This window comes from Ammodytes marinus, assembly GCF_949987685.1.
Source record: "Ammodytes marinus genome assembly, chromosome: 14".
NCBI classification, from domain to species: Eukaryota; Metazoa; Chordata; class Actinopteri; order Uranoscopiformes; family Ammodytidae; genus Ammodytes; species Ammodytes marinus.
In genome coordinates, this window is record NC_137218.1 from 15734751 (window position 1) to 15757745 (window position 22995).

The 22995-nt window shown below is 39.9% G+C and overlaps 1 protein-coding gene across 1 annotated transcript in view; it reads left to right on the forward strand.

The window, feature by feature from the left end:
- Positions 1–22691, forward strand: part of cadm2a (cell adhesion molecule 2a) — a 193744-nt gene extending 171053 nt beyond the window's left edge. Inside the window, exons 5-10 of the mRNA XM_080040444.1 lie at positions 2299–2460; positions 3008–3098; positions 3196–3374; positions 6563–6676; positions 16173–16295; positions 16903–22691. Coding sequence (XP_079896570.1) covers positions 2299–2460; positions 3008–3098; positions 3196–3374; positions 6563–6676; positions 16173–16295; positions 16903–17021 — 788 coding nt within the window. The 3' untranslated portion in view covers positions 17022–22691. The remainder of the gene's footprint in view (positions 1–2298; positions 2461–3007; positions 3099–3195; positions 3375–6562; positions 6677–16172; positions 16296–16902) is intronic.
- Positions 22692–22995: the final 304 nt, after the last annotated feature.

Consider the following 22995-nt stretch of genomic DNA (forward strand, 5'->3'; position numbering starts at 1 on the left):
TTATAAAATAAAATACAGGGTAAATATTTGGGTAAAATATTAAACAAGCGCTGCCTGTAGTGTCTGAAGACAATATCTGTTTATTTCTTTAAACTGCCATGTGTGCGCAGGTATCGGCTGGTTCCAATTATCTCAAAATACCATTAATAGGCCCGATCATGTCATGATTTAACTATCCCATGTCCTCTCTCTCAAGTAAATAATTTCTTCATTGTGGAGATATCCAGCTATGTTCCCTTCTTCCTGTCGTCTGGATGGATGTTGCTAACACTGCAGACCTGTCAGTCATTCATCTCTTGAGGAGGCGGGCTCATTGCCTCAGTTGGGGGAAGTGACTGAGCGGAATAGTAGATTGCCAGAATGGAGAGGGAGAGGAGACAGTGGGGTGGAATACTTTGAAAGTGGAGCAGATGAGTGCAGAGGAGAGGAGGATATAGAGCGTAAACAGTCTCTAGGAGATACAAACAAAGAAAGTGTGTGTGTGTGTGTGTGTGTGTGTGTGTGTGTGTGTGTGTGTGTGTGTGTGTGTGTGTGTGTGTGTGTGTGTGTGTGTGTGTGTGTGTGTGTGTGTGTGTGTGCGTGCGTGCGTGCGTGCGTGCGTGCGTGTGTGTGTGTACGCACAAACTGATGCTTTCTTGAAATCGCTATGATGAGAGAGTAAAAATGGACGCAATTTCACAGAGCAGGGCATCACCTGAATGCAGAGATAAAGCTGGACAGCTGAATACAGTACAGTTGTGATCTTTTATCATTGTTGGGAGATGAAAACTTGTAGGACTGGATGAACAGGCTTATGATCAGACCAACCAGCCTCAAAAGACTTGTTAAACAGATGTGATTGAAAATAAAAAATATGCAAAAATACCTTCTTGGAGCTGGATACATATAGGCAGTTAAGTTGTGAAACAGCTATTACTGTAAGTAAACAGGAATCTAGCAATGGTGAGTGACAGTTGGCTTACACGTAAGTGTGTGGTCTTGAAGCGGACGGTCATTTGTATTGCACAAGGCATACTTCACTTTCTGAATTTAGGAAAATAATTTTAAGCGGCTTGTCAAAAATTGGCACTTGTGGGGGCGCCCTTAGCTCAGTTGGTAGGGCGTCCCCCCCATGGGCCTCGGCCAGCAGCGGACCCGGGTTCGATTCCAGCCCGCGGTCGTTCTCTGCATGTCACTCCCCTCTCTGCCCCATTTCACCTCTGTCTCTACACTATCAATAAAAAAGCATAAAAATGCCCAAAAAATATCTTTAAAAAATGGCACTTGTCATCAAATGTTAAATGCTACTTGAACTGAGCCACAGTTCTTATATACTGTAATTGTTTTATGAATTTGTGCAGTATAGGCATCGGCATTTCAAGGACACTAATGTGGTGGTCAAAGATGAGTGGCATGACGGCTGGCCATAAAACTTTAAAGCAGACACATTTGGCTTATCTAAGGCCTATATCATCGGGGAGGCAAATGAAGCAAAAAGCGATGATGATGTAATTAAGGAGTGAGCCAAATTTCAGGACATTATGTTGATCATTTGAGGAAACTGGGTTGGAGGAGTTCTCGAATGTCTTGGCAATGATTGGGGTGGTGTGTTGGGTCGGCCATTGAGAGGTGGATCAGCTGTGTGTGGTTGTGATTACAAGGCATGTGTTGCAGGGATAGCTTTGAGAGGGGCCGCTGTACAGATGGAGAGTACTCTGCATAATGGTACTTTGCAACAAGGCTGATTGAAGTAATTGCCAAATAGTCTCCATTTACCCTGGTAATGTTTTTGTCCCAATTAGGCTGGAAATAGTTATCAGGTAGAACAATTAGAGGCAGAAAAAGAATCAAAAGTGCCGGAAAGTGAGATTTGGACATTGAATGAGAGCAGTGAAGCCCAGGAAGCCACAGTCAGAGATATGTATGGTTAGAGGTGGTTAGAAAGGCCTGCGGTGTAAACACACAAATACACATTACAATCGAAGAGTCCTAGAGGTGTAGCAGGTCGCAGGTGGGATTTTTTAGACTAGAATTGGAGCTTCACTGTAGATGCCAAAGCAGCGCTGATGTGTCTTTTGAGCTGGACTTTTTATTTGTATTATTAATATAGGCTATATTTGTTAAATTGTTTTCTACTCATTGGAACATTTGAATGTTGAATGATTTTTCTTTCCTTGTGTGTGTAAAGCCGTCCTCAGTGCATATTTCAGGGACAAACCGAATTGTTTGAACATGTGGAGCATCACATCGGTGTGTGGTCATCACACCTCGCAAGATAAATGTGCAGCATCTGTGACAATATGCAACTCTCCTCCAAAGGTGTCAAAGAGGTGAATGCAAGTGGGAAGACATTCACGGTACGGAGCTCCCTGCAGATGTACGTGGACAGAAATGATGATGGAGTGGCCTACACCTGCAAAGTGGACCATGTGGCACTCACACAGACACCACAGCAGGCTACTGAAGTACTGGAGGTTCACTGTGAGTGTACACGCAAGCACACACATGCACACACACACACACACACACACACACACACACACACACACACACACACACACACACACTAGCAAGCGTGTTGACAAAAAGAAAAAAGAAAAATGTTTAGTGGAAGTGGCTAAATGACATTTGTAAATAGTGTTTTCACGGCTGCAAAATCCTGTCCGCTGATATTCAGCCATATGGTGTTACCCATTATTTACATTTTGACATTACGTTTACACAACATGTATTTTCATCATAGAATGCCAAACTGGACTGGGCGAAAATGTAATACTTTTACCATTGAAATCACATTGTAGGGTTTTATTTTGTATCCGTTTTTTTGTGTTGTTCTTAAATGATAATTATTTTTAAATGATGATATAAATAAAAATATATTAATGGGATGAAGAATTTTGTATCATGCCTTTTTACTATTAGATTTAGTACAATTCCAACATCGAGATAATCATCGGATAGTTATCTTAACATCAATGTATTCCATATCAACCAACCCTCACTTCAAGCCCTCTCTGTCTGCCTATAGATGCCCCTCGTGTGGAGATCATCCAGCCTCTTGCGGTCCCTCAGGAGGGTCAGTACTTAAAGATGGAGTGTGTGTCCAAAGGAAATCCTTCGTAAGTCACTCCATTTCTGTATTACTGATGTCAGCCTTTTTATATAGTGCTTTAGACATGGTACAACTATAGCGTGTCTTGTCTTTGTCTTCCACAGGCCAGATCCCGTGCTGTGGACAAAGGACGGAGGTGAACTTCCTGACCTGGAGCGGATGATTGTGGAGGGGAGGGAGCTCACCTTTACTTCACTTAACAAGACCGACAATGGCACCTACCGCTGTGAAGCCAGCAACCACCTAGGGACCAGCATTGCTGAATATGTGCTCTACGTCTATGGTGAGTTCAGCAGAATGTATACATTTTGGAGAGTATACTGAAACTCAGCCGCACCAAACTCCAGTGCAAAAAATAAAATAAAACAGGATAATACAGTAATAGCTACTTCCCGATCTACATACTGTATCAGTGCTAAGAGTGATTAGTGGTGCCATCCCTTGTAGGTTGAATGTGGGCCCCTCAGGTGACACAAATGCCACCAACGCCTTTCCTTAAATAAACCTGCGTCCCAGATCATACACACACACACACACACACACACAAACACACACACACACACACACACACACACACACACACACACACACACACACACACACACACACACACACACACACACACACACACATTCACTTACACATACACATACACATACACACACACATACACATACACATACACATACACATACACATACACATACACATAAACATACACATACACATACACATACACATACACATACGCATACACATACACATACACATACACATACACATACACATACACATACACAAACTCATACACCAGAAGGGAAATGTGTGAGGGAGGCAGAATTTAGTGCTGCGTTGTCAAGTATATCCCTAGGAAGGATAAGTAATTCCTAGTAATGCTGGAGGAGGTGGAGGATAAAGGGGAAACAGATAGCACTTCCTTTCCAACACTGCCATTTGTCTTTTAGCATTAAGTAATCATGCTTATATAAAAAGAAGAAGACAGCAGTGACATATTTATATTCATAGAGAGACCAAAACTGCTGGAGGCAAAAACAGAATATCCCCTCATTACATTATTATTATTATTATTATTATTATTATTATTATTATTATTATTATTATTATTATTATTATTATTATTATTATTATTATTATTATTATTATTATTATTATTATTATTATTATTATTACATACCCATTAGTATTATTATTATTACATAGCCCTGGGGGATTAATTTGCTCTCTTATTTAAAGGCAGAACCTAGTCGCAAAACATGAGAAAACCCCAGAATGTGGAAAATTCTAAAGGCTACAAATGCCACACACATTGGGAGAAGAATATCATATACTTTAGCACCATGAAGTTATAGTTGATTTTTTTGATCACACTGTATTTTCAACTCACTTGGAACTATTGTATTGTATCCTATTGTGTCCAACATCCAGTGTAGTATAGGGCAGATGCAGTGTAAGTATAATAGATTCATGTATCAAAATAAGACCGTAAATGTCACAATATAATGTCATCTTCTAAATTACATTTATTTTAATGGGGTACAGAGGAGCGATGCATGCCGTCTTCTATGGAAGATGCTTCTTCCTTAAAATTAAAATAGTGTGTGATGGCTGAGATGTGAAGTTGAATCCACAAACAGGTAAGCAGGGAAGAATATGTGCTGGCTACCCACATCTGAGACTCATCTCTATATGCCAGTTAAATGACCATAGTTAAAAAGGGCATACTTTTTTATGCCCTAGCATATTGATTAGGATCATCAAGTTGAAGGATACATTATGTCATTTTCTCTGTTTATTATCATTGGTCCATTAAAAGAGGTTTATTAGAGCCCATTATTACTCAACCTTAAAAAGTTTCACCACATATTCAGGAGATATTGCACTTTGTTACCTAATTGCCCCGCATGCCATGGTGCCTGCGCTCATCTAACAATTCCTTCAAATGCCAGCCGAATGTAACAACAAGAATATCCAATGCACTTAATGACAGTGGTGACAAATGCTACGCCACCTGGGAGTATAGGAGTATGGGAGGGTCAAAGAGTCCCATACAGATTAATTACTTGTTCTTTTGAAATGGCACCCGCTCTGTTACCGCCCTTCATCAGTGATTAGCACCCCCTTTAGCATTTTACAATTGCCACCATAATTCTTGGAAAATACCTTTTTAATGGCCCCCTTGCATCGAGCGGACATTTTTCTGTCTTCCCTTCTTTCCTGAAGACGCGTACTTCGCTGCTTAGTGATTCACGCTATTGGCTGAAATGTCACCAAGACACGCAGGACTAAAAGTACCACGGCCAATTAAAAGCCTCGAGCTCACTATGAAAAAGCCCAGTGACATAAACATAAAAGCCAAGGTGGTAGTGTAACCTCATTAACTTTATCACACGATGTTTCAGTCCCATTTTTCCTGTTGCTTTTTTACATGTGAAAGTGAGAAATAAGACTTTTACCATTATTCTGTAGTGAGTACAGCCAAAAACAGAGCATGTTAATGATGGCTTGGCTATACCTAACCCTGAAATTGTCCTTGCAAACATTGTCACAGATCATTCGTCAAATTACTTCCCTCATTTGGTTTGGATCAACTTTTTTCCCCTTTCAAATGTTGAGAGGTTCCCAAGTCTTCTCAGACATCAGCCGACATTAGCAGATTAAAGGTCATTGCTGGTCTCCTGCTACAGAAAGGGCCCTCACATTCAAAGACAGAACAATCATAAGGATGAGGAGAATAAAGAGGAGTGGGACTCTTACGTAACGTTAACATGCCGATAGCATTCATAAGTACATATTGCATTACTCTTTTTCAGATGTTGCACTAGTTATACCCAGACACACCCAGACAGTTAAGTATTTTCATTGTTGAACATGCTTTTTTAGACAGCTATGAGACAGCTATTTAATCATGTATCTGTCTCTTCAAATACGAAGTGTTAACAGTAACCCAAAAATAACCATTAACAGTCAATCATATGAGAGCTTTTTTTCTCAGCAGCTACCATCATTTGAAAACAATAAATGTATCGGATAGAGTTATTTAAGGTTCATAAATTACACAGCAAAACATCATGTTAAATGATTCAAATATATTTAATTAAGTGATCCACCAACTGTGCTTTTCTGAATTACTGTAATAAGGAAGCCTTGCTGACCGGCAAAAAAAGGGTTTAGCAAATGCTGAAATGAATGTATGTTGCATAGTGCATGGCTTTTGCATCCACACACGTGATGCATCATTTTGTTTCAGATTGTACTAAGAATCTTGTGTTTTTGCTTTCAACTGTGTCTTATAGTTTCTCCATTTTTGTTTCCCATCACTGTATAATATAAGTTTTGCCATATCAGTTTGTTTTGCTCTTTTTATTTTTTAAGTATCTAACTGCCCCATGTGAATTCATTTTTTTGTTTTGTTGCATTGTTTTTTGTGTATATGTGTCCCCTCCTCACCAGACGACCCCACAACCCTGCCTCCATCCACCACTCCCCCCCTACATCCCATCCCTCCAGATCCTACTGCTCAATTAGGCAGCCGCGCCTCAGAGCCCACAGTCACTGGCAACAGAGGTACAGTACCAGCCCCCACACATCTCCACAAGCCCCCTCAGCATGCTACTGTATATTCCGCACCTTCTTTTAAACTTTCCTCTGGCCTATTACTTCTATCTGAGCTAAACAGTACTTCACTTCCTCAAGCGTCAGTGGTCTTGTCTCATACGGAGACTCTGAGAAATGGAGATGCTCACAACTGGTAAACTATCCAATGAAAAAACATACTCCCTGCAACCCAATTTCCTGTCTTCTAATCCTTTCTTTTTGTCTACCTTTTACTTTTCTGTTTCTTTTTTTTACCATTTAGGGCTGTAAACATGAACTGTATGTCTTCCCAATGGATAATGACATGCATGTCCATTGACTTGTCGTATGTTTGTACATTTTCAACGGGTCCAAGACACTGACACTCCATGCCATTGTATTCAAAAAGAGTCCTGCTGTTCAAATATTCCATCCGCCGTCCCCTTGGCATTTCAAAGACTTCAGTACTGCTGTGCTCCCCGAAACCTCAAGGAAGCAAATGTCATGTCCAACTGAAAATGTCTGGCCACTGGAGATGTCTCATCGTGACTCCCAATGCCATGTTAAATCTTAGAGATTTCTGACTTGAAAAGCTTCCTTTTCAGAGAGTCAACATTTTCTATTTGCTATTTGGTGTTCCTGGAGAATCTATTGCAGAGAAGTTTTGAATGCTGTTCATATAAACCTTTATAGCATTACATTATAAAATATGAATAATGGGATGTCATCTATAATAAAAATGGCTGAAAAAGAAAGTTGCGGAGGCATAAAATGCTGAGGTTTTCTCAAAATTCTGTGCAGAGAGGCTGACAACATGCAGAGAGTTATGGTTTAAACTTTAAAATCACTATTATGCTGCATAAATTAAATTGCCCTCTCTTCCCTGCGGCACCAGGCAAGTTATCTGGAAACCAACCCCCCCCCCCCCCAACTGTGTAAAATGTCTCACCAAATCTGGGACACCTTGAAGTGACAAAAAGATTTCTTAGCTCATAAACCCACAATATGGTCCCAACTCATACAAGGTTAGGTTGTTACTGGACTGATGATATCTGACTGGCAGGTGGAGGACAAATATTTGCTAAATCTCGAGCAAGGCTAGGGACATGGTATTTGAGTGTAGGCTATTGTGCAGGCAACTGCTCCCAAGTGGAAGCCAGAAGGTCACCATGAAAATGATCTCAATGGGGGAGAAGTACTACTGACCTCCACTGGGTGATATTACAGGGTGATAAAATGAACAATGAGAATTCAATGAAGGCAGGATAGGGTGCGAGCATAGCAGGTTGGGGTTTAGCTCAGGGTGTTGGGAAGGTAGACAGGGAAACTGGAAGGGCACGCTCCTTTGGCCACAAGTTAACAGGGTTGTTTCTAGTAACACAAGGAATAACTAAGAATACAATTCAGCCAAAGTGATTATAGCTACGACCTGGACTGAAAACAGAAATCTGGCATGTAACGGCAGGATAACTAGGAGAAGGTGAGGATGAGAAGGAGGAAAGGAGACTATACACACACACACACACACGCACACACACGCAAACAGGCCCAATTCCAATCCAGTGACTACAAACTCCATGCAAGTACATGTTTTCCATAGTTTTTGAGAAGTCCTCCTATAGTTCAACCATTGAAAGTTCTATTTACCATACCTCAACCCATTTTAAACACCTTCATGGGAAGGCACAAAGACCTACTTCGGATAAAGTTGGAATTACCATTGTTTAGTTGAATTGCACAACAACAATAATGTGTACATGGCATCATGTCTGCTATAGCAGAGCAATATGTCAGTCAACGTTTTTGAGTGGCATGCCAAATTTCAAACCAATGTCCAGGAGGCAAAAGGAGCATGCTCGCTAATCTTCATCATGATTTCCAAAAGCCATTATAAGTATATCTGACATTTATTTGTTAATACATCTAGAACAGTAAATGTATTTTTTTTTTTCGATTTGATAACATTTGAACACTCTCTCAGATCATGCAAACAGTGCAAAACAAAAGCATATGTGGCACATTTCCCCTTCTGCTGTACTTCTTGTCTTCTTGCTTTTCTGCTCCCTCTCTCCATTCCTCCGGTGGGTCACAGTCCCATTCACTCAGAAATGTTTCCTCTCGTCTCTGCTGCTTTCACAAAATTGACCCTTTCCCCAAAGACCCTTGGCTCTCCCTTTACCTTTCCTCTGCTGCGTTGCTTTTTGTTTCAATTTACCCTCGCCAGCTTCTTTTCCTCTATACATCTCTCTGAAGACCATGTGAGATAACAGGCTTCTTGCACATGTTGGATATTTCTCATCATCAGTCTCATTTCTTCTCTGATGTCAGCACGAGAGGTGCTGGTGCTTTTCTCAGTGTATCTTCAGGGAATCTAAATATCTGACTACCTTCACTACGTCCCAAGTCACGGGATACTATACACTATCTGCTTTCATGTGTCTACTTGATGTATTACCAGGCCTTTTCCACAGGCTCCTGGATGAAAGCAAACAATTGTTGAGCTGTACGTACCAGCCTCACAGCCCCGTTGTGTCTTTGTAATAAAGTTGTCCTTCTGTGCATTGTAGGTTTTCACATTAAGCCTGAATGAAGAATATTAGAATATTATATACCGGAACTCTTTCAGGTGCACTCCGCACTTTTTGTTCTGTTATCTTTCTCATACTACTCTTGCCTCTGTCTTCTCTTGGCCCTTTATCAGTTAACATTGTTTTTTTTATTCCAAACAGCATGGGACTACCAAAATTTAGGAGACGTTAATGTTAATGATAATGTTCCATTAGCCATTAATGGTAAAAACCAACTAGACTTTATTAATTTAAAAATAGAATAAATAAAAAGTTATACAGAACATCAGAACAGCTCTAAGTACACAGATAATCTGTGTTCATTGACACGATGATTGATGCCCACACATCTTGATTTCCCAGTGAGCCCTGCCAACTTTAAACCAGAAATATCTCCTATTAAATAACACAAACTGTTTCAACTTTGGCAGGAAATAGTGTGTCATATACTGTAGCTTGCCATAATCCATAGTAAAAAGGCAAATTGAGACAATACATCTGCGAAGCCTTTAAAGTTTTGATTAAACGGCGTGACGATGTATGGTCTGATGTGGTGTGATTTGTTGCTTGAGAATTATATGCTTCCTAGGCTAAGTGGGTGTAATTGGAAAGGTCAACTTGATAGTAACCCATGCCTTTAATTCTAACAGTTGTTAAACTTTGGAGTGTATCTCTGTTTTTCATCCCTACTGTATACTGCCAGGACTGATGCACAACCGCAGTCTGTGATTCACTTTATTAATGAAGCGCTGGCAGGTATGCCCAACACACACACACACACAGCTTCAATAGACCAGCCAGCCTTAATGGCTATAATAACTCTTTTGCTAAGTATCAGAGGTCTATGCAATGTCAGACCCCCCTTCAACAAACACACACACACACACACACACACACACACACACACACACGTTGTCTCCCCCGACTCCATCATTGGGTCCTCTAAAATTTGCCATATGCTTTCACTTGCACATTAGCTTTGACCTTGTGAAGCTGAAAGGTTGAGTTGTGCACAGTGGTTTCTTTGGAGTTTAAAATATTTACTATTCACTTCTCATAATCAGCATTCGTGTGGCCAACCCCTGGTCCCTGTAGCCTGATATTGCTGCGGAAAAAGGGCCAACTGCCGAGGAGACAGCAATTATTCATGACTACTGTCTTTTCCTGTGGAGAAGACAGAGAAGCTAAAATAATATCCATATACCTCATCGCCGGGCAGAAGTGCTCTGTTCTTTTGTCCATTTGCTTTTTCCCTAGAGGAGTGGAAGGTAGTGAAAGTAAATAAATGTGCCAACCTTGAGAGTCTTAATCAAAGTGTATATATCAAATAATAAAATATATTGGTAAATTGCCCTAAACTGATAGCAGATGGCTGTTTGCTACCTGAGGTTTTTAAATGTCAGTGGGTACCACTGGAGGTTACCGTGGTTATCCATAACCGTCATGGTTTTTATGAAGCATAAATCAAAGGATGGTTCCTCTCCTCTTGAATTTGAAAGCAGTGAACACAAACTCAAGGAGAATTCAAGAGTGGGTATACCACGGATTGGCCAGGGTTCAAAAGTTGGGATTAGTCTCAGCTCCATCCCTTTACAAGTCAACACTGGCCAAAAAGCTGCATATGAATGGTGAAACATAAAAATAGGACCACACGTATACCTTGTTTGGCATCCAGACAATTCTCACAAAATCAACTCACCAATAAGCAACAGAAATGACTTCGACTGAGGATTTCCCTCTAAAAAGTTTGAAGATCAAGTTTCTGCCACAAACAACGACTTTCAAAACCGTTTTTTTTAGCTTTGCCTCCATTATATTTTGAGATATTTGAAGGTTGAAATCAAAAGTGAAACACAAATGAGACAGATTACTAAAAACCCTTCATAAATACACTTTTAAAAATGTAGGGAAAATGAAAAGGGCAGGTTGCAGTCAAAAGGTAATGTTATATGACATTAACCCAGTATTCACCTATTAATCTGCTTTGGACCCAGGACAAACCTTTTGTGAAAACTCAATAAGGGATCCTTGGATGGATTCGTAACTGCTTTATACCATTGCTATATTGATCTAGTGTTAAACGGAGGGCTCAGGTTAGGCCATATGATGAGCAAAAAGACATATTTTCCAGAGGGCAAGTGTCCAGGGCATGCTGATTGGTTGCTGTGTTAAAACCAGAAAGGCTATGGGTTCAGGCTGAAGCAATACCAAAGGGGGAAATGGTTAAATATTGAACAGTACCAACCACCTTCTCTCCTTTTTCGCCCTCCACCGTGAAGCACCGAGGAGCAAAGGAGGAATTAAAACATAATGCTAAGGTCTTTCCACTTATGGCTGGGCAATTATTATTGATGGCCTGTCACATTAACTCGCTTTGGGGAAGAATTATAGCAACAATTTGGAATAAAGTGTGGAACAGAAAAGGGAGAAATCATTAGATCCTGGGGTTAGTGTTATGAATTACATGTAAAAAGCCCTTCTATTCATTAAATCTCATTGGCAGGGGGCAATTTCAGCAATCTTGACGAAACACACGTTTGCACATACACACATACACACAACAGTTAGAGCAGTCCAATTTGTGTTTGTTGACATTACGTTTTATTCAGTCCTTTCAGTTGTTGTGGCAACTCGCTTCCTCCAAGATCTCCGATTTCTAAGAGAGCTATTCTTTTCCGCTGCCCTCGTTCAGTTGGATCACATAGTACAGTTCTTCCAAGCTAACCAGCAGCATAATGCAGTCTATGACAGAAAGACAGCCACGAGATAGCCCGTGATTGAGTTAGCGCAGGTGTAACATTGATGCTATCTCCCATGCCTCTTCCTTTGTCATACTTTATTGCTGTTTTGAAGCGGTTATGGATTTTTTGCAGCACATTAAGCCGTTTTGATCGATGGATTCCTGCATGCGACTTAATGAATTCTTTTGATTAATTATCTTGCTTTGCTAAAGACGTCATGCTGTTACCATGCTGACCACAATTTCTTTCCATTCTGATAAAGAGAAGTGGAGGTTGTTGAATATTCAAGATAGTGTCAAAGTCCACGTGTGGGCTTAATTGAATAGCAGAAGTCATTTGTTTTTGTTTTTAATTTTAATATTCCACTCTGACCCAGCAAGCAGTAATGTGCAATAAGGACACCAACGAATAAGCATTGTTGTTTCATTAACTTCTCCTGTTGTCTGTCTTTCCGACTCTCTCACAGCTTCAGCCTTTACTTTCTGTTTGCGGCCACTCTTTCCTTTGTGTCCCTATCTTGATGTCACTGCCGCAGAATTAGTTCGGAGTAATACATGTCTCTTTTAATGATCTAATGTGCAGTGGACCATGGAAGCCATTAGACTAGGCGTAAAGGATTTTTAATATTTTTGTTCAAAGTATATTTCAGGTTATCAGGTAAAAGTCATTCTCTCATAGAAACGGAAGATTATAAAGTACACAAAAGTCCAAGGCTTCCAAAAATCTTTCAGTTTTTCTAATGAATTGAAGGTCCTGTTAACACAATGTAATAATGTCTATTTAAGGGTAATGGTGTGCACACCCACACACACACACACACACACTCAAAGAGTCACTGACCCACACCACAGACTCAAGGACACTGCAGCTCTATAAGCCCATTGCTTAAGGCAGCTGCTTCCTTATTGATCGGGGCATTTGAAACCTTTGCATCACAGAGCTATATCTAAAATAGAGTGGAAAAAAATATAATCCAAACGAAGAAAATGCTGTATGTAGGAGATGTATTTTAATATTAATAGATACTATAGGGGGATGAGAGAGAGAGATGTATGTTAATCTACAATGTAGAAAGGATATTTGAAGTTGCATGCTAATACTTTGGATTCTAGGACACTATGTCGGATCGTTTGAGATGGCAAAAAACCTCCTGTGAAGTTCTTCAGACATTCACAGTGATGATGGTGTTTGAAGAAAACGAGATAAGAACAGATATTACATGCAGACATACATCGAGTTGCCCATTTAAACAAGCATGCTTAAGTTAAGTGGCGCACCATTGGCTGCTCACAGAAAGAGCTCTTGCCAGCAGCAGCCCTATCTGAGCACGAGCAAATTAGCTTAGTGCTATACATACTCGCCTGCTATGAGTGTACTCAGTGTACTTTGAAATGATAGTTGTATAAAACTCTGCTGGTGCTGAAATATGTGTTTGTATATTGTGAGTTTAAAATCTTCCAATTCTGACCAGACAAAGTATTTTTATTTCTCATGAAGAAAGAATAGAGACTTTACCGGTATATTCTTAGCATAGCTTTAGATAAGTAGATCTGTGTGCTTTCATTGATGATTTGGTTTTACAGACATAGCCACTCCAATCGGCTTCCTCTCTTAGATATTTAATATATTTCCCATTTGCATTTTTATTCAGGGATGAAGAAACTATAGTTCAATGCTTAATGCAAGCTTTTATTTTGATGTACACTGTGCTTCATGGTTCCTCAAGGAGAAGGCATTAGTTTGATTAATGTAATTTAATCTGACTAGATCATTTGACAAAATAAAATTATGTTTTTTTTTACATTTCCAGCCTTGCCATATCCTCACAAAAACACAGTATCACTACTGCTTTTTTTTTAAAGTTATCCCATATTGAGCTAGCAGCAGTGAAACAGATCAGATGAAGAGTTAGTGGGCCAATTTAAGAATTTAAGAACACTTTTGGTTCAGTCCGGCCAAGCAGTGGCTCACAGAAGCCCTGAACCCCTTTCATTTATTAAACAAGCCCAACTCGCAGGGCTAGGCGACAAGGAGAGCGTTATAAATATTAAAAGAGGAGTTTGCTCAGCCACGCTCTCATATTAAATCACACAGAATGTATGTGCCCTTATTAAAAGATAATGTGTTTTGGACCCATACAAATATATAACCCTCCTTTTTTTTCCTTGTCGTCTTTTTTTTGTCTTACTCCAACTAAAAACTTCAGCCTTTTTTTCCTTTCTATCAATCTCTTTTTTCATTTTCTTTTCTCTGCGTGTCTGTACGCCCCTGCTGTATTTTTCTCCCTCGTCGTGAGTAGCAGTGTGCTAGAACAGAAAAGAAAAAAGAACGCAACAGATGAAGCATGTTTTGAAGGCACTCGCACGAGAAAGAATGTATTTGTATGCTGTAAATTAATGGAATATCCCACTCAAGATCTAATGTTGAGCATCAAACACTAGCCCTCTGTTGGCTCCAATCCGGCTTTAAAGGAGTACTTCCCACCACAAGAGAAGCAGCAGAGCCACAGATATTGTCTTTCTTTCATTTCACACATTGAAGTGGAGTCATGGATTCTGGAGAGTTCAGTGAATATCTGCTCACAATCTGCTACTTGTACTTACTGAGTGCATGCTGAGAAAAATGTGTTAATACACAGCCTAGGCTCTGTAAACGGGCAAACAAACCAAATATTAGGAAAAGCCTCAGACCACTACTGCAGCATTAACAAACAATTGCCACTTTGCCTTGCCAGTAATTCAATGAATTCAGTGAATATTCCTTTGAGGAAGTTACATAGTGGAAGCAGGATCAGACAACATGTCATGGAAGTGTCAGGGGGTTTGTCATACAGCCCGACTTCTCTTAAGACATGACACCAGCGTAGCCTTTTGCTGCATGGTCAAAAGTGTGTTCTACTCTATATGGACAGACACACGCCTGTATGGTCCAGCAGCAGCAGGAGGACGGAGCGAGTGTGTGTGACGGTGAAAAACACAGTCACAGTCCTGACAGATAGAGGTGAAGAGAAACAGCCTTGTGTGTGTGTGTGTAACTAAAGCGCCCGAGTCCTCGCCCCTAGTGCTCCGTGCTGGGGGGAACATTCCTCTACTCTCTGCTCTACTGACCAAGTAAAACACGCTGCCCAGTGAAAATACGCTGTACACATACCTCTCTGTGGGTACGTGTGTGTGTGTGTGTGTGTGTGTGTGTGTGTGTGTGTGTGTGTGTGTGTGTGTTTTTGTCCGCTGGGAGGCAGTGGAGTGTGACGGGCTTGGTCACTCAGACCATGGAGAGTTATGGAGCGAGGGCGAGCCAGCTGTTCAATTTGGCCACATGGGCGGACACATGGGAGAAAAGGGAGAGTACTGAAGAGAAACACTGTCATTACACGACGTGTGCACTATGTCTACACACCAGCCTTCTATCACTGCTTAACCCCCTGCTCTGACATCGCCATATTATAGATATCAACAGCCCACATACACACACACACACACACAATGTGACAGGAGTGTGTATGGCACGCCCTGGCACTCGGGGTGGGGTATAATAAGATGAGTGCTAATTTTCTCAGGTGTCATAGACTGATATGAATAATACAGGCTATTCCGTTACCCATCTCCCCCCTTTGCTGTCTCTGTCAACGTCATTTTTTTTTTGTATTCACTTTACAGTGGACACCGTCAGTGTCACATCCCCACTGAATAGCCTTCAAGCCAGACTTTGCAGAAAAATGGAAATAACGCTATTGTTGTATTCAAGGGAAACCTTTTAATGGTTCTTTGCACGAAGGGGCCTCATGATGCGGATTCCTCACTCTTTCATGACCCCGCTATCATTTTACCACTGCCTTGCTACACTGCAGGGGACCTGTAGCAGCAGAAGCTCCCAATTCATTTTCCCAACAATAGTTATTTCTCAACCGAGAATCAGAAAAAAGATTGATCTCTCCTTTTTTCATCTTCTGTGTGATGATTTATTTACTGTGTACCACTCCTCCGCTGCTGCCCTGGTTTGCATGTTGGGGACGACTCCTGCAGCACCGTGGGGGGGTTCTGAATTATTCACTCCTTTTTCTCCCTCCCCCGACTCCCTCTTTCATTCTCGTTTTTCCTTCATTTTGCAAAGAGATTGTGTGTCTGTCTGTAGCTTCTCTCATCTGCTCTCTTTGTCTCTGTCTCTGTCTTCCCTCTTTAGATCCCAACGCTGTGGGCCAACGCGGCACTGACCACGCCTTGATTGGAGGAGTGGTGGCCGTGGTGGTCTTTGTCACCCTGTGTTTGATCATCGTTCTGGGAAGATACCTAGCCAGGCATAAAGGTAATAACCACAGTGGACCCCGACATGAGTTCCTCAAAGCTTATGGAAATGGTGGAGCATGTTCTATGTGTCCCAGTAGAACTGGGAGTATGTTATTATGCGATATACCTGAAATGGAGACAAAAAGAAACAAGGCCTATGCCCTGCACACATAGACGACACGCAGGACTCATTGGGTTATTGTTATTTTTTTAATTTTTCAAAAACAATCCAGAAAGGTTTTTGTATTCATGACATGAATGAATCTTACTTATTGTAATATTATCTTGATGTCCATAAATCCTGGAAAACAAAGACAAAAACTGCTCCTTCCAGAACCAAAGAATCATGATGTTTATTTTGTTTACTCAGTATCGTGGCACTCCACCTTTAGATTTTCTTTATATCCATGTGGACACCATGCATAAAGAAACTGCTAATAGCTTATTTAATCGTAACTTTACCAATTTGCCAAAATGCAACTCCCTGACTTGATTGAGCCATCAAGCTTGCTTTTTAAATCCCCCAACTTTTTTCATTAAAGAAATATGTCAGAAGGACTTACACGCAAAATTGGTGGCCTTTTTGCGCTTGTTATAAGTTGTTTGTTTTTTTTGGCTTTCCTCAGGAACATACTTGACAAACGAGGCCAAGGGAGCGGACGACGCGCCCGACGCCGACACAGCCATCATCAACGCTGAGGGCAACCATGCACACGCAGAAGAAAAGAAAGAATACTTCATTTAGACTGCAGAGGGAGCTGTGCAGCTCTCCCCTTCCCCTTCTTTAAATCTCTTTATCTAGTTCTCTCTCTCTCTCTCTGTCTCTACCTTTTCTTCTCCACCTGTGACCAACTGCCCCGTCGTGGCAAGGAGGAACCCGCTGGCAGTCCACAGACACAGTGGTTCCCCGAACGTTTCCTATTATTGCCTTTTGTTGAACCCATTGGTATCATTAACATCTTGTCCTTTCTGTCGTCCTTGCTTTTTTTTTTACTTCTCTTATTTTCCCAGAAAACTCACACCTTCCCTGCTGAACTTATCCTCTCCCCCCCCTCTTTCTCTCTCTCTCTTTCTCTCTCCCTCTTTCTCTCTCTCTCTTTCTCTCGCTCTCTCTCTCTCTCTCTCTCTCTCTCATGTTCTTGCTCATACTTTGATATGAATGCCGTGAAGTCTGTATATCTACCATGACTGCTTCTTACATGAGCCCTTGTTCCTCCTCTCCCCTGCTTTCCTCTGAGCAGACACCCAGACACGTACTATATCCCCTTTGTTCCCACATACACCCACACAAACACATATCATGTGTCACATCAACACGGTGCCTAAAAATACAGACGCCATTGAACTTCTGTCCAATGCCTTCATGTATGGTCTGTCAGTAGCAATGTAAATGGCTTGGTAGATGGTTCACTGGACCATCATTTCATTGCTTAGCTCACAGCTTTTGATTATGCATTGCGTCTTTCTGTTTTTTAAATTTTTTATTTGATTGAAGATCTTTGCTGTTTACGCCTTATACATGTCTATCACACTGAATATGGTACTTTTAGATGATCCACCTCCCCCGTACCCCATCCCCCAGCTAAATATAGAATTGTAATTAAACAGTTGACCATTGTAAGATAAGAAGAAGGTTTTGTGTAACACTGTAGCAAGGTTTGTCAGATCAAGTGTACAATATGATTTTCATGATTAGGGTATGGGGTAATATAGAGGGTTGTGTGGTATAGTTTAGAGCAGAGAATACACACAGATGCTAGATGAAGCATTCCATTGATTGAAACGCAATCAAGTATATGAAAGCATTTGCTACAAACACAGATAGCAGAAGACCAACACATTCAGTGTCCTTTTGAGAAAGCTTTGAAAGTAGTTTGTGATTCACATAAAAAGGGTTCAGGTGTACAGTCAGCCTCCTCTCTTGTATACATTGTGTTGAAATGTTTAGCTTTTCACTTTGGATTATTTTGTTTATCCTTGTGTCACATTGGGATCATTGTAAAGCTTAGGGGCCTCGTGAAATGTAAAATGAACCATTAGGAGGTGATACACCACAGAACCAAGTACGCCATTACAGTATGTACAGAAGGTCTAGTTTTAAATGAGTTTTCCTCACTAGTTCAGTTACGCAATTTTCTTAGATCACTCTTGAGGTCCAGGCAGCTGGTTTGTACAGACATTTATGTTCATTTACTGGCTTATAGATAATGATCTAATCATTATCTCTTTATGAACATCAGTTCAACTAAAATGTATTTGTCTGTTAAACAATTTTTTTAAACAATTTAGTTAAACTGTAGATGTCACCAACCAATGCTACCAAATGCATTACCCCTCTTCTTTCGCTTTCCTATAACTGAACTTTGCTTTCCATTTCATGGGGTCTTCAAGCTGAAAAAAAAATTGAAAAATAGAAAACTAAAAAATAATTTGTGTGTGAGTGAGTTGGGTCTGCAGGGGCATCCTATCCAAATCTAAAAACGAAAGACAAATAGAGAAGCACAAAAATGTCTGAATGAGTAACTGTGTTCCTTTGCCAACAACAAGATTGCCTTGGGATTGGTTCTTCTATTCAAATGGTTAGTGGAGAGATGACAAGGCTGTCTTTGATTCAATTCTGGAAGAAGAAAATAATACAGTGCATCTTTTGAAAATGTAAGCTAAATCATGTTTTTATATATAAATATATATATAAAAAAGAAGGGTTTATAATATTTTTGATTTAAATGGTTCTAAGCTCCCTGCTGTATATTGTGTCTGCTTGTGTGCTGCTGTGGTTGATTGTGAAAATTGCTGTTAAATTCTGGATCCCCAAAATACCTTCAAATTTGTATATAAGCCACCGTATCTTTTTGCTTTTTACATTTGTCATTGAATAATCCTTATTAGAGAAACAAATGTATTTTGTTTTGGCACAAGGCATGTATATAATGTGTAAAAAACTAAACTTTGATAATACACATTAGCATGTTTTTGTTTGGTTTCATTTTTTCATGTTTAATTTATTTGAACTGAAGTCATTTAAGAGAGAACCACAATGAAAGTATGTTTGTGACTCCATTTCGACGAACGGTGTTTGTGACATGGTCTAAGGTGCTACAGTTCTGAAGGATAATGTGTTTTACAAACGGTTAACGAATAGAAAGAAAATTTGAAAACTCAAATGTGAGTTAGTAACCCTTCAAATGCAAATTGTAATTGAAATGCATTAAAACCTTCGTGTTGGAGGCAATGGAACTTTTTCACACTGTCAGACAAACGTAACATAGTCAAGTACACAACTTCTCTCTATGCTAATCGTTTTTCATTAGTCTGCTGGAATTTTGCTGATTTACTCTCTGGTAAAAGAGCGATAAACACTGTGGATCACAGGAACTATAGACTTAAAGGCAAGGCACTCATTTACTAAAAGGGGGCAAATTATTACCAAGGGCAATAAAATAGTGGGCCCCGGCTGTCTACAATTCCATGGCCAATTTACAACATTATGCAAATAAGATCAGCGAGTAAGGTTTTTATCTGTGTTATAAGTCAAGCGCTGCGGGAGTGAATCACAGTCTGGGAGTAGTCGGTAGATTGATCACCACAGGTTTCGCCTCCGATGTAGAATTTAGGTTGCGTATTACATTCTAAAGAATTCTTACAATTAGCTTTAAAAATGCAGAAGCTTTTCCGTAGTTTCCATATTTTACAATGTTAGTACACTTCGATCAAGATACCACTATTTACAGGTTTAACTTCACCCTCACCACCACCAACCTTCAGTAGATCAAGACTAAAGCATCCTTAACTGGCTCTGGTCTTTATAAAACCGTTTGGGTGTGTGGGTGTGTGTGTGCGTGTGCGTGTTAGTGTGTGTATGGTTACATAGGCTATATCATATTGATGGAATTTTTTTATTTTATTTTTTATAGTTGTTTTCATTGTGTCTTAAATCAATGACAGTGTCAATCAAAATCTTCTTTTGCTTTTGTACCCGTGTATCCATCTTAGAATGAGAGAGTGGCCGAATCGATTTGTTGATTCTGAAGTCAGAGAAATGGGCGGTTTTATATTTTACGAACTCACATAAACAAAACAAAAAAAACAGGTCTGCAGTGATTAGTTGTTTTTTGAGTTAGAAATTAAACGGGTGACATTTACTAAATGAAGCACTCTGACTACTTTGTTAAATATTTCTTAGTAAGTGGTGAAATGTGTTTTGGTTTTTCTTTTCTTTTTTGCTTTCTGAAAACCACATGTAAATATTTGTTTTGACATGAAAAGTTAAAGGCTAAGTTGTTGCAAATGGCTTTTTTATGATAGTTAGACCAAACCTGAAACTTTTTTTTAATTTGTTATTCAGCGTGGCACATACAGGACCATCATGCACTATTCTACTATGATCCAATCCACTGTAGCTCTCGCACAGCTTGGGGTCTAAAGTGATTAGAAGTATTTCCTTTGTTGTTGTTGTCGGTTGAAACTAAGCTTTAAACTTGTTGTTTACTCGCTGTCCAACACGTATCGGTTTGGTTAATGTCCACTACTACACCATGGGCTTAGAATTACCTCCTGCAGGCAAGACAGTATAATCGCAAATCAAGTACCAAGTCCTTCTTTCTTTTTTTAGCTTTGTCTATTTGCCACTTTTTCTTTGACTCAAAGTGGTAGTGGTTCAGCTGGGGTTAGAAGTTATGCAGATCAGGTTGTGCGATACAGGTTGTCATGTTGGCATGTGTTCACCCACAACTTTGTGAACAGCTTACAGTTTACAGCTTTTTTTTTTTTTTTTTAATCTAGCACAAAGTTAAATGCACATAAAATACATATTTGAGTTATATAAAGCAGATTGTTAAGGGTTTAATTAATGGGGAATTGTGTGTCTGTGTGTGTTCTTCCTGTATTAGGCAACAGACAGTTACAAAAAAAACACATTTTATTACACTACAAGTTACCGTGTATGCTGACTAAGTGGACTGATATCATTTTCTTATGAGATCACCGCATATCACAACATTTCAGATGTACCCTGAAATGTCTAATTCACCTCTAGAAAAAGGACGTCCGATCACTCTATGGAGGCCGTTCATTTGTGCCTTGCGACTCTGCAGCTCCAGTTTGCTCCTTTGCCCTGTCTGCTTCTTTTAAAGAGGGATGAGAAGAGCTGACGTGATTAGTGGCCATTACTGAAGCTTGATCAATACCACCTGTTGATACTGCATTTTGTATTCATTTTGCTTACAGCCTTCTCAACCAAACTGCACTGCCCCAGGAGCAACTCGCAGAATATTGTCAGCCAGTCAGACACACACACACACACACACACTCACACCTGTGTTTGCCCTAAGCTTCTGCCAGCAATTGTCCCCATTTGCAGGACATTAGAGGCCCATATCAAGTGGAATCTCTGAATCCTTAATCTAAAAAATTGGAAGGGAATACAAAAATAATTATCACTTTGAGTCATGATCTTTCTAAAAAGTTTGAACTGTATGGGTTAACATAAGGCTTAAACCCATGATGTTGATGGTTTTGTTCCACCACTGCAGTGACTGATAATAGCATGACACAGCCCAGTTCAATGCCATCTCTCCACCTCTGACCCTTCATATGTATTTGCTGTACAGTTTGGCTTGAGTGCACTTCTTTGTTCCTCTGCAATATTGAAACTATAGAATCAATCAGCCCCAATCTCCATAGTGTCACTATGATGACAGCAACATGTGACATCATTTCATGTGGTGAAGATTTACGCTTTTTTTTTTTTCTTTTTTTTTACGAAATCTGTTTCTTTTGTTTTGCATCTCAGGAAAATAATTAATTTCTAGATTTTTGTTTTGTTTTGTTTGCTGTCTTAGAAACAGGGACTTGTGGGCGCCCGTCTCACTCTGGCCAGTCCCTGAATTGCTGACACCATGTATTCTGTTGATTTCAAGATTATCACAATGTTAATAAAAAAATTATTCAGTGACTCTTCAGTAACTCTGTCATCTTGCTGTCATTTGGGAAATTGGATATCATACTCTTTTCGATTATTTTTTTATACTACCACTGACTTGAAATATTGATATTTAGAAATATGCTGCAAATTAATTATGAGTTTCAAGTAATGATAGTTGTGTTTATACACGGTGTTATCAAATGTTTGGCCCATGGTGTTTAAGCAGTGTGATGCTTTTTGTCCTCTTTCATAATGTTTCCCTTGTAGCAACACACTTCTTTATGTATGTCAGTCTCTTTATCACTCACAAAATACAAAACATCCACAGTAAAGCTCAGTAAATATCAGGATTAGAGCTAGACCACACGTGTTAGTTCAGCTTCTGATTTCCCTTGCTTGGTGAAACAAAGGGTATTCATTTCTAGCCGTACTGAGGGGGCCTTGATGCGATATATCACCGTAATGGAGGTGTTTTTCTCCCATTGTCTGTGGGATTTATTATATTTAATTTAGGGGTTTCCTTCTCATGTATGAAATAAAAACTTGTTGAATAAATAGTTGCCAAAACGTTTGTATAAGCCTGATTCTATTTATTTTTTTCAACCATCGTTTACCTATACTGGAAACCCTCTGTATTTGGGAACTGGGAGATAAAACACTGATGATGCACCATAAATACTGCTGCTTTGGAAACATGTGAGAGTTTGTTCTCTCACAAGGATCCATGTACACACCATCACAAAAAAACACAAGCAAACACATGCACAGAGACACATGTTCATGAATTGTGATTAAC